Source organism: Microcaecilia unicolor, chromosome 2, assembly GCF_901765095.1.
Source record: "Microcaecilia unicolor chromosome 2, aMicUni1.1, whole genome shotgun sequence".
Taxonomy (NCBI): Eukaryota; Metazoa; Chordata; class Amphibia; order Gymnophiona; family Siphonopidae; genus Microcaecilia; species Microcaecilia unicolor.
The window spans coordinates 56,030,821-56,044,013 of record NC_044032.1 but is presented as its reverse complement, the minus strand read 5'-3'; the positions used below and the strand labels follow the sequence as shown (position 1 = coordinate 56,044,013).

At 40.3% G+C, this 13,193-nt stretch overlaps 1 protein-coding gene across 1 annotated transcript in view; it reads right to left on the bottom strand.

The window, feature by feature from the left end:
- Nucleotides 1–2,830: 2,830 nt before the first annotated feature.
- Nucleotides 2,831–13,193, bottom strand: part of DCC (DCC netrin 1 receptor) — a 1,295,383-nt gene continuing 1,285,020 nt past the window's right edge. The window contains exon 29 of the mRNA XM_030191909.1: nucleotides 2,831–3,619. Within this exon, the coding sequence (XP_030047769.1) occupies nucleotides 3,530–3,619 (90 nt within the window). The 3' untranslated portion in view covers nucleotides 2,831–3,529. The remainder of the gene's footprint in view (nucleotides 3,620–13,193) is intronic.

The window sequence follows — 13,193 nt, the reverse complement described above, 5'->3', positions numbered from 1 at the left end:
ATGCTTGTTTTATAAAGGCAACTATTTGCTGTGGTCAAACCAAACAACCATAGAGGAGGTGCTCAACAAATACTATCAACCACAAGAGCTCTCTCAAAACCAATATTTTTATATTATTGTGGACCATTAGATATTTTGTTTTCTTTTATCAGCACCTTCAATTTTCATCGGTCCTTTTTTATCAAATAATTTTCTTCTCTTCAGTTGTTGAAATATCATACAAAATCTCATAGAAACTTGCTTGCCTTATATTCCTTATATTTTCCTTATAATTACAGACTGAAGCAACCAATACTTATCTTAAATCCAGGTCCAGATCAAGGGATAATGATGCCCTGAACCAACTTGCTTTGGCGGTGTCTCCCTCCCCCATTGCATCACTTCTGGTGTCCCCTCCCTCCTCTCCCCCCCCCCTGCAGATTCAGTATCTCCCCCCCCCTGGACCAGTCTCTCATCCTCCCTCCTCTGTCCCCCTCCCTGTGGGTCCGTCAGTACGGCCTCACCTCCTCTGTGGTCCTGTAAAGTTTATGTTGGTTGATGGCAGCAACAGCAGCATGACAGACTGCCTTCAGTCATCCCCTGGGTCTTCCCTCTGCCACATCCTGCCCACAGGAAATTGCATCAGAGGACACAGGACGCAACAGAGGGCAGACCCAGGGCTGGCCAAAGGCAGCCTGGCGTGCTGCTGCCAGTAATCAATGTAAACTATACAGGACCTCAGGGAGTGAAAGAGGTGAAGGAGCAGTGAAGAGAGAAGGGGAGAGACTGGACTGGGGAAGGGGAGAGAAAAGGCTTAACCTGTAGACCACGTAAGGTCAGAAGCTGGGTGTTTTGGTGCCCCCTGGGCCAAAACTTCACCTGGTCCAATGGTTAAGTCGGCCCTGCTTAAATTCAGTTGTTGAATGCCATCACAGAAAAGCCTCCTTTCAAGATGGCTGCGTCAGGGAGGTGTTCTAAATTTACTTCTTTTCAGGCACAAATGCATTGTAGCACTGCCACTGCTCATAGCAGTGCTACAATGCATTTGTGCCTGAAAAAAGATGAAAATTTAGAACGCCTCTGTGATGCAGTCTGCACAAAAGGAGGCTTTTCTGTGATGGCGTTGCTTACTTTAGTCTGTAATTATAAGAAAAATATAAGGAATATAAGGCGAGAAAGTTTCTTTGAGATTTTATGTGACATTTCAACGAATGAATTGAATAAAATTATTTGATAAAAAAATGACTGATGACGATTGAAAGTGCTGATAAAAGAAAACAAAACATGTTATATCCACCATCTGATGGTGAACAAAAATATACAAATATTGGTTTTGAGAGAGCTCTTGTTTTATAAAGGCAACAGTTATGTACATTTATAAAAAAAAGAAGACATCCAGAACGAGTTCCAATATTATGTGAATTCTTATGCATAAATTTATATGTGCTTTGAAGATAGTGTTACCATACATCTGGTTTTACCCGGACATGTCCTATTTTTTGAGAAGACTGTGGGGCATCTGTACGGGTTTTGCCAGCCTACCCTTTGTCCGGGTCTGCTGATAAATGGGCAGGCTGGCAGCGACAAGGAGGCTTCAGGGGGGTGTCCTATCCTCCCCTCCCCTCCTTTACCTTATTATAATGCCCTGGTGGTCTAGTGGCCTCTTTGGGGAAGGAAAGAGCCCCCTCTTTCCTGCCTGGCACAGCTGCAGACCTGTTTTGCTCCTGGTGCTGCTTCAAAATGGCTGCCCAGAGTTCTGAACTCTCAGCAGCCATTTTGAAACAGTGCTGGGAGCAAGACAGGTCTACAGTCGCGCTGGTCAGGAAAGAGAGGGCTCTTTCCTGTCCCGAAGAGACCACTAGACCACCAGGGCACTACAATAAGGTAAAGGAGGGGAGGGGTAGTGAGTGGTCCAGGAGTCATGTGGGTGGAAGGAGGCTAGAAAATTGGAGAGGGGATATACATGGGGGGAATAGAGAGGGAATTTGGCTTTCTTGGGGGGGGGGGTCAAAGTGTCGGAGGCGGGGTGGGGTATGACAGGGGGCGGGGTGATATTTTTTGTCCTCATTTTTCTTACGGCAAATATGGTAACCCTATTTGAAGAGGTTGTAAATGTATGCACATACAAATGTATTTTGTAAGATACACATTCTGCAGGATTCTCTATAGGCTGCCCAAATTTGGGAGCACAATTTTGAGCAAAGATACTAGATCTGCACGTAATCTAATCAGCCAATTAGGTGATAACAATCAATCAATGGCATTAATGAGCACTTAATTGGCAGTAATTAGGAGTTACATCCAGATCTGACCTACACTTTAGTCTATAATATGCACACATACATTTTATAGTGTGCAACTCCAAAGGAGGCATGGCCATGGGAGAAGCATGAGTAAGTCAGGGGCATTCCCAGAAATTAGTCATGATGTTATAATTTACCTACATTTGCGCGCCTGTCGTCAGTTGGGCATGAGCATTTACACCAATCTTTGGCAGGTGTAAATGCTCACACCCAAAGTTAGGTGTGAAATGTGCACTAAGAATTCTGTAAAGGTCATTCTGCACAGAGCACCCTTACAGAATTCTAGGTTTCCACGGATCATCTCGGCACCTACCTTCAGGCGCCATTTATTGAATTTCCCCCACAGCATGCACATAAGTACCTGTGATCTTTTCAGTGTGTGAATTTATACATGTGCACACGGTCAAACAATTTTACAAAAACCTTTTCCATATGAAAAACAGGCTTTCTAGGCAGAAATGTTTTTACACATTTACCAAGTTTTCAATCGTATTTGCTTGAGAAGCTTGGAAATGCTACGTCTTTTATCCAAGGGTGCAATGTCCTCCAGCTTACAGAATGGGAAAAACAATCACAGAAACAACTGTAAAGAAATTCTGATGCAAACATATTGTGGTGTTTTGCCTGATTGTTAAAAGTTTACATTCTAGATCAAATTGTTTAGAGTTTGTTTTCCCTAAATACATTTTTCTTACATTTTTTTTTCTGTTAAGGTTCTAGGAAATTAAATCCATAGACAAAAGAGGAGCAAAACTGTGAAAGAAAATTGACTTTGCAGCTTTATAAATTTTCCTTACTTTTGTCCAAAGGTTAGATCTGACTTTTCAGCGATATCTGTTATTGCATTGTGCTGTTTAAAATACTTTGGTGCTACAATATGCCATGATATTTCCCATATATGGGCACAATTGAATTCAAAGTAAAAACACACATGTTTTTACAGCCCGTTTGTCATGGTCTCCTTAAGAAACGCCTTCTTGAGGACTAGCTTCACCATGAACCTTATGCCAATGAATCCCTCAGACCTTCAAGTAGAGTTCTGAACTGGCAGTGAGATGCGTGTCTATGATAGTGCTTATCAAAGCCTAACCTTTAATAATGTAGCAGTTATATAACTGAAAGTAAAACTTCTGTGTGAAAAACCAATAATAATAAAGGCTTTGTAGTGTGTTTATATGAGAATGCATGGAATACTGGTATACTGCAACGCTCCAAGGTAATTCAAATCATCAACTCTTGAGCAGCAATTAGAAGGCCGAGCCTGTGATAGCGTTAAGTTGCTTCATCAGCCCTTCTAAGCTTGCCATTTGCTCACTCAGGTCATCTTGTTCGTATACCTGTGGACAAAGGAGAACAAACAACAATAGATCAATATATATATAACTATGAGACTATTTTTAAAGATACTGTAAGCATGTGGCAAAGAATGCAGAGCCCATATGTTAGAGCTAAAACAAGTCATTGAATCAGATGTTCTGGTTAAAAATCAATGCAACTGATTGTTGATGTATTTCGACCACTATAATAATCCAAATTTTAATTACTTGTTGAATTTTCAACTCTGCTTATTTGCTGAGACTAGCTGAACTGTTTCTACAATCAAAGCCAAACTACTACAGCAAGATTAAACTTTATTCTTTTAACAATTCCTGAAAGGGAATAAGTTTATAAAAGCTCTTTCTAAACCATCCCTGCCATTGTAGGTGAAGTACTTCATATTCTTTTATAATATGTTCTCAGGGACTTGTAGGGATCTAGGGAGTCTTTTACTTAAGTGCAGCAAAACTCACTTAACATGGGCACTCACATCCCCATACCTCCTCAAACCACTTACATCAAAATAAAGCCAAACAAGCATAAGTGAGAACAACTGCTCACAGCTTTATTAATTTCTAGTATATATAGGTCGCCGTGTTACGTTAAAGCATCTCCTCTTCTTAAGGATCTACATTGGTTACCTATCAGTGAAAGAATTTCATTTAAACTCTGTGTTCTTGTTCATCAGATTCATTATGTTATCTTACCATCTTATATGATAGATCTCATTATCACCACTTGAAAACCACCTCTTCTAGAGAATAGCTCATATTATATTTCCCAAGTTCTAAAAACTTAGCCTACAAAACTATCCATAATGCTAATTTTTCTTACCTAAGTACCAAACTCTGGAATTCATTACCCAAGCATATCAGACACTCAGTCAATTATATGTCACTTAGAAGTTTACTTAAAGCTCACTTCTTTAGATCTGTGTTTAGCTAATATGAAAAGAATTAAGAAAGTGAGATATATTTGTGAGATGGAGAGACTGACAGCTATTAAACGACATTCCTTGCCTAAGTGGGAAAAGGCCTGGAAATCCTTTTTGAGTGCATGTGCATGATGGAAGATATAAGATTGATGGGGGGGGGGGATGGGGTTGGGGAGGGTGGTACAGGGTTAAAAGGGATGGTTAGGTAGAGTTAGGGGGTAGGTATCTCAATAAGAAAATTAAAAATGTCTTGAAGTGGCATTAGACTTCAATTAAAATGGATACAGGATCTCACTATCTGTTCAAGAATGTAATTGGTGAAAAATTTTGATACTTGTTCAAAGATGTGTTGAGTTGAACTGAATATAATTTTTTTTCTGTTCTGTATCACTATTATTCAATAAAGACTTCTACAAATTAAAAAAAAAGAATTTTAATAGTTGTATTCTTGTTATTAATATTGTCTTGTAATGCTTCTTCTTAATTTGTTATGTAAGCCACATTGAACCTGATATTTCTTGGGAAAATGTGGGGTAGAAATGTCATAATAAATAAACTAACTAAATAAATCAAAGAGCAACTTCAGAAGTAGGGTAATTCATAACTTGTAAACAATTTGAGGTTAGTCAGTGATGATCTAACCGTATCATTTTATATCAACATATTATCTCCATGACAGTGACACACATGAACTGAACCCTTGGTCCAGCCCCAAGTTCTTCCTCCCATCATGCCCAGGATTCTACCTAAAAATTGGTGGTGGCTACATAAACACTGCTGCGACATCAGCCTTAACTACTACCTCCACCCAATAGCGCTGATGTTCCCGCTAAGCTATGCGGGAGTCCTGCATTCCTGCCAATGGCAGTGCTATTCCAATATCACATTTTCAATAATGAGGAACAGGCAAGTTCTGCAGGACTCTAGAGGATCTGTATGTCCCTAATGATTGAAAACTCAATATTGAAACACCACCTCCTACTGGCAGCAATGCAGTTGGAGGACTCCTGCACAGCTTAAAAGGAACACTGACAAGCACCCACTCCAATATCACATGCTGATCCAATCTCAGTCCCAGCATAGCTACCCACAACTGGGAGGGTGGGAGGGTAAGCAAACCTCGCAAGCCTGGACTCCCTGACTAAAAAAAAAAAATCATCTCTAGTGTTCCCGTTTATCTGAAACCCTGCTGCTGAGCACCGATCGGGGCTCACAAGGTGGACAAGCCCCAATTAGTGCCCAACTCAGCCGCTGCTATCATTTCTCCCTGTTACCTCTCACCCTCCCAACACCCTTTTTTTTTTAACGCCAACCGGCGATTAAATTTATTTTCTTTCCCGGCTGCTACTAACCCCCACTCCCACCTTAGCAATTTATCTAAAAGAGGCATAAGGTAGCTTGGCCATGTTCAGACACCCGTGGTCAGTTTTCCAGGGGCGTTTGCCATACATTAGATGCAAAGGCTGTATGCTAATTGTTGGGGGTGTGCCCAGGAAATCCTCTGGAATTATCATATAGATATGTGGATTAGCACACGTAGAACCAGGTCACGATTCGTGCGGCTACACTTAGCGCTTCCTATTAAGGAGGCACTAAGTGAAGCTGCACTAACTGTACAAATGGATGTTAGCACGCATTAATTACCATGCGCTCACTGCATTACGCAATCCGCATCCATTCTCCGCCCATAACCTGCCTAGGTCCTGCTCCCTAACACGATAAGCAGAACATGCGGATTTTGCACTAAGGATGTGCATTTGTTAGCTAGCACTTGCTTTGTTAGTGTATCCTAAAAAAAAAAATCAGTGTGCAGTAAGGGTGTCATTTTAGAAGCTCTAGTTGCAATTCCTACATGGGATGCTGGCATTTACATGTGTAAATTGCATATATGTGAGGAAAAAAAACTTTCAGAAAGGTGCTATTTATATGTAGATTGCAAGGGGGTATGTTTTGAGCTTGGGCAGGACTAAAATCTTCACATATATTCCCTATTTCTCAAAGGAAATATGGGGAAAATGTTCCATGTCAACTTTTACACCTGTTCAACAGCATGCATAGGTTTAAATACGTGCTCATGTCAGCCAGAGCTTTACATAAGATTCATTCTCTTTAATCGCATATAATTATCAGCCATCTCCAAAATGAAATCATGTTAAAATTGTGGCTTCACTACTTAATTAGGGCACTTACATGGATCAATTACACATGGAAGTTTTGACATTTAACATATGGAAAATATGAAATCACCACTTTCACAATGAAGCTGCCAGGTCTGCAGCATTCATTTTTTCAACATGTATCTTTTTAAATGGCTACTCCCACTGCAAATGCCAACAAATACACATATACTCCTGAAAGTATTTTAGAAAGGCTCTATGTTGGTAGATCTTTTTCTAAAATATCACTGAAATTGAGCACTTTCTGACCTAAAATCTCAATTCCGGTCTCTACATTCTATCTAAAATAAGGTTTCATATCAATTTAATGCTCATTAACTTACAAGTTAATAGGTATAAATTTGGTTAATGTGCATAACAGTCTAGCATGTGTCAAATGTTTATTTATTTATTATTATTAAACTAAAGGGTCCTTTTATTAAGGTGCACTCACAGATTTAGCGCATGACATTTATCATGTACTAAATCCATTAACATACCTTAGTAAAAGAACCCCTGAATGTGTGAAAAGAAACAAAAATAATCCCTGGAAAAATTCAGAAAATTCCAAAAACAAATGGAAATTGTTTTTTTGCCTCTGCACATCCCTAATTTGCAACTCCTTTATAGCAGGTGATGATGAAGAAAATGCATAGCAATTCTGGCTCCATTCAGTTATGGACTGGGGAAAAGTACAATACATGTACTTTTACCCAGAAGGTGAGAAAGCAATGCTCAGCATAAGAATATAAGTATTGCCATACTGGGACAGACCAAACGTACTTCAAGCCCAGCAACCTGTTTCCAACACTGGCCAATCCAGGTCATAAATACTTGGCAAGATCCCAAAAAAGTACAATACATTTTATGCTGCTTATCTCAGAAATAAGCAGTGGGTTTCCCCAAGTCCATTTTAATAATGGTCTATGGACTTTTCCTTTAGGAAGCCATCCAAACCTTTTTAAAACACCACCTTTACCACATTCTCTGGCAATGAATTACAGAGTTTAATTACATGTTGAGTGAAGAAAACTTTTCTCAGATTCGTTTTAAATTTACTACTTTGTACCTTCATCGCATGCCCCCTAGTCCTAGTATTTTTGGAAAGAGTAAACAAACGATTCATGTCTACCCATTCCACTCAGCTCATTATTTTATAGACCTCTACCATATCTCCTCTCTCAGCTGCCTTTTCTCCAAGCTGAAGAGCCCTAGCCGCTTCAGCCTTTCCTGATAGGGAAGTCATCCCACCCACTTTATCATTTTTGTCGCCCTTCTCCGTACCTTTTCTAATTCCACTATATCTTTTTTGAGATGCGGTGACCAGAATTAAACACAATATTTGAGGTGCAGTCACACCATGGAGCAATTCAAGGTCATTATAATGTCCTCATTTTTGTTTTCCATTCCTTTCCTTACAACACCTGACATTCTATTTGCTTTCTTAGCCACAGCAGCACACTGAGCAGAGGGTTTCAACTTATCATCAACGACGATGCCTAGATCCCTTTCTTGGTCAGTGACTCCTAACGTGGAACCTTGCATTATGTAGATATAATTGCATTTGCTCACATTAAACGTTATCTGCAATTTAGATGCCCAGTCTCCCAGTCTCATAAGGCCCTCTTGTAATTTTTCACAATCCTCATTCATTTTCCAGGTCAAATCTTTTCCTTCTCCTGAGTAAATACCCAACTGAAAATTAGCAAGCCCATGTCAACAAGAAGTATGCACAGATTCCAGAAAGCATGACTTTTTAGCTGTATTACAAAGAGACATTTCTCTGGGCATGTTTAGATCTGGATTGGAAAACATCATCCTCACAATTCTGTATAGGATACCCATATTTGGACATACACATATGGGTGTGGATTGCAGATACGAGCATAAACCAATTAGTCAATAAAATGCTAACAATTAAATAAAATGCTAACAATTATCGGAGTTAATTGGCACTAATTAGGAGTTATACACACATCTGCCCTATGCCCTTCTCTAATGTGTGCCTAAATTTCATAGCACACAACTCAAAATGGATCAATTAGCCATAACCATGGGAGGCGTATAGGTGGGTCAGAGGCTTTCCCAGAAATTAGATGTGATGTTATAGACTACTTGGATTTGAGTGCCCAATTGCCATCTGTTAGGTGAAACATGTCCATAAAGCTTTTGGCAGGCATAAATGCTTACAACCAAAGTTAGGCGCGGGAAGTGGACTAAGCTAGCATTCTGTAAAGGGTGCTTTGCACAGAATGCCCTTTATAGAATACTAGCCGTTAAGCCTGTAACTATGGGCTAGTTTTTTGTTTTCCTATGGCCTCCCCCTGTCCACCAACCCTGCTCTCTCCCCTGTCCTCCCCCCATGTCCAGCAACCCTCCTCTCCCCCCTCCCATCTGCTCCATCCACCCGTGTCCATCAACTGTTCTCTCCCCTACCCTCCATCCTCGGGCTCCCATCCATGTCCACCCATCTCCTAAGTGTACCGCGATTGTGACCTCCTCTGCCCTGCCATCTCCTCCGCCGCCATTTCACCCCCCCACCACCGCCGCTACCTTTGACCCCCCGGCGTCACCCCCCCTCTTTCCGCCATCGTCGTATCTTCCTACAGCTGCTTTCGTTACCTCCTGACAGCATGCTTCCTGTCGTCAGTTCGCCTCCGTTTCCCTCAGTTCAGTTCTGCCCCCTTCTTCCCTCCCTCCTCCTCCGATTTCCACGCCCATATCCAAGACCTCCTCCCTATTGGGCTGTACTGCTGGTGGAGGTGGGGCTTGAACTTCTGCATTCTCAACGTTGGGTCTCTAATAAGCATTTGTGGGTGAGTCGGTCACTTGTCACTTATATGTTTAACTAGCTTAGCGTGGATCTTAATAGTGCATGATTTTGGGTGCCAGTTAAAAAATCTGGCCCCACATGAGCATGGGATTTTGAAAAGAACATATGCTTTTTTTTTCTTCCACTCAACCATTTGTACAAACAGCAAATGCAAAATATATAAGACCCTTTTAACTCACATACGTTATACCCATTTTTAAGGTAAAGTAGGTAGGTCGTCACCCTTTTGAGGACTGGTGCTTTGAATATGGGATTAAATAGCATACATAATTTTGCCCATTTTCCTGCAAACTGTAAATTCTGAAAAGGACAGAAATTCTACTTCAATAACCTCTACAAAAACAAAAAAAACACTGTGGGATGTTAGCTTAAGAACTAAATTTTAGGATCAATTAAAAATCTCATATGGCCTTTCACAGATTTTGCTTGCCTAACTTTTGGGGGAATTCTTTTCTCAGACAGATGTTGTCAGAAACAAAAAAAGTAGCACTGGGTAAAGAATGTGCAATTTTTATATTATGCAAGCAGACTGCTTCTGAAGCTTTCTGTACTTTTTTCTGCTTTCTCTCTGTGCTTTAATCCAGCCCAGATTCACAATTTTAATTTCATTCTGTTGTTTGACTTCCCCTGAGTGTGAAATTCTGCAGTGTACCACATTTGGAAATAATGTGATACTTTATCCTTCAAATTTACTAATTTCTGCTTATGCCAATAATTGTAAGCAGCAGGTTATGGTTGCAGTTCTCCCTCCCTCTTAAGGGATCTTAGTCTCTCTTATCTACCACGTACAACAGATCCATTAGAGTTGGAAAACATTCAAAGAAAACTAAGCTTCGGCTAATCCTTAGCTTGGCGGCAGTATATCTCTGTTTCTCAATAATGGATTTTATAGGATAGTGTGATAGCTTTACTGTTCCTCTGAAATCCAAGCCCCAGATGTTACAAACCTAATTCTACTCCTATAGTTTACCAAACAATAAAATTGCTTGGTTCTACAAATAACTGGGAATATGGGCAATGAACCAGTCAAAAGACTAACAAAAAGCAACACCACAAATACATATTGTGTTTTGTAGATTTTCCAGCAAAATAATGCTTTATTAATATGCTGTTGACTGACAACAGCATGGGCACTGAAGTTATGGGGCTCATTTTCAAGAGAGAAAAACATCTCAAAAACAGGATAAAGTGGCATTTGGACATTTTTCTCCAAAAAAACATCCAAATCATGATTCGCAAAACTGGGACCTGAGATGTTTTGTCTGCAGTGCGTCCAAATGACAAGGAGGCGTGTTGGGGGCAAGATTTGGGCATTCCCCAAACCTGGACGTTTTTCTGCCATAATAGAACAAAACAAAAACACCCAGGGCTAAAATGTTTTGGTCTAGATCTGTTTCAATCATTCCTATGTCACAAAAGATGTCCTAAATGACCAGATGACCACAGGAGAGATTAAGGCATGACCCTCTCCCACTCCTCTAGTGGACACTGACCTCCTCCCACCATATAAAGATATGAAAGAAACAGTGTATCCAGCCTCTATGACAGTATCAGATATAATGACCAGTCCTACTAGAGCAGCAAGCAGGTCACTGAAGTAGACTAGTGGTCAGTACTTACCAACACTAAAGCAATCAAAGGTTTGAGAGTCCAGCAAAACTGATGGAGAGAAAAAAGGGGGGAGACCCCGTTTTGAAAAACATTTATGCTGAATACCTGAGATATAGACCATTACAAAGAAAGAGGATAAAGGTAAGTCATGAATCCATTCCAGTTGATTGATATTGATCAAAGAACTGCTGAAGTTGTTCCGGAGAGTCAAAAAGTTTGGTGGAATTGTGTAGAGTTACGGTCATGTGAGCAGGGTATTGTAATCCATATCTGGCACCGAGAGACTTGAGGCGGGCCCTCATCTCTAAAAAAAAGCCTTCCTTTTCCCGGCTGTGGTTTTGGCCAGATCAGGTCAATTAGAAAGCATTTGCCGACAAACTTGAGATTATTGGAGTTTCGTGCTGCAATTAAGATTTGCAATGCTTGCGGGAAACACAGTAGCTTTGCCACTATTGGACGTGGTTGTTGAGATCCTTGCCTAAGCTGCGATGGCAATCTGTGTGCTCTTTCAAATTGCAATGGAAGATCCGAGGATAATTGGAGAATTTGGGGAAGCCATGTTGTAAGGAAAGTAGTCATATCCAACCCTTCAGCTCCTTCTTTCATACCAATGATTCTAATATTATTTCTTCGATTCCTGTTAGAGAGGTCTTCTATCTCCAGTTCCAGTTTGCAAATATGATGGTCTGTTTTTCCAGATACTGCGCCATATTGCAAGCGGACTGATCTGCACGTGTCTCTAATTTTTCCATCCTGACCTGAAAAGCTGATAAAGTAGAGGTAAGAGTTTGCAGTTCCGTTTTGAGGTCAAATGTAGTTTGGTAATGTTTAGTTGTAAGTTGTTTTTTAGAGTGCAAATGTCTTCCATGATGATATCTAAAGCGGAGTGGGGTAGTTTCGCGTGAGCGGACTTCTCTGGCATCGGAGGATCAGTTTTTGTTTGTTTAGATTCAGATTGCAACAAACTCAGAGAATCTGATTTTGTAGACTTAGATAAAGACATTGTACCATCAGGATCTCAATATAAGCAGTTTTAGAAGAAAAAATTCTGCTTAGAATGTAGTTTGGAATGATTTTCTAGAAAAACACAGGGGAGAGAGTTCTTCAAGCATCTGATCTCATCAGTGGCTCAACAGTGCCCCCTATTCACTGTTGTTTTAACTTCTTTATTATTATGGTTCTAGTCTTTTACGTCTGAACATTCCACTTCTGTTAACTGCAGTGGGATCTCTTACACTCATACACACACTCTTTATGGCAGTGCTTCTCTGGCCTGTACTGTAGGCACACCCAACCAGTCATGTTCTCAGGATTACTACAATGAACACGCCTGAGGTAAACTTGCAGATACTGGAGAATATAGTAAGCAAACCTCTCACATGCATGTTCATTGTAGTAATCATGAAAATTCAACTGGCAAGACAGGTCTCCATGAAAGGGTTGAGAAGCAGTGAACTATGGTATTTCCTTGGTCTATATACTACTTTCCAACTTCATATAGCAAATAAATAAATAAATAAATAAATAAATAATTAAAATAAAAGCATGCTATCCTTGCCATTGACAGGAAGGCAGGAAGAGGGATTGTATAACTTGCCCTCTGTACTTTTTTTGAACAAGAGGGAGACAGGGAATCCCAGGCAGGCACTTTTTATAGACAGAAAGGCAGGAAAAGAGGGAGACAGGAAGGGGGAAAGACGGTGGAACACTTTTTAATTTACTTACTCGTTTTTTTTTAAATTGAGCTGAAAGGAATAGAGAGAAAAAAAAAACACAGGCACTTTTTTGACAAGTGAGGCAGTTGAGAGTTAGGCAGGGTATATGGAATAACCATAGGACACTATTGACATAAGTGATATCAGAAAGGAGAGAAGGCATGGAGAAGGGCTACATAGTACTTTTTTTTTTTTTAGAAGTAAAATGGGATTATGACTGCTCAAATTTATGCCTCTTCTTGCGAAAACTAGATTTGGCTGACCAAATTAGGCAGCCGGCATGGAACATCAACACAAACTTTCTAATTCTCTCTCATCCACCAACTCCACTCTAGGCATGCTCAA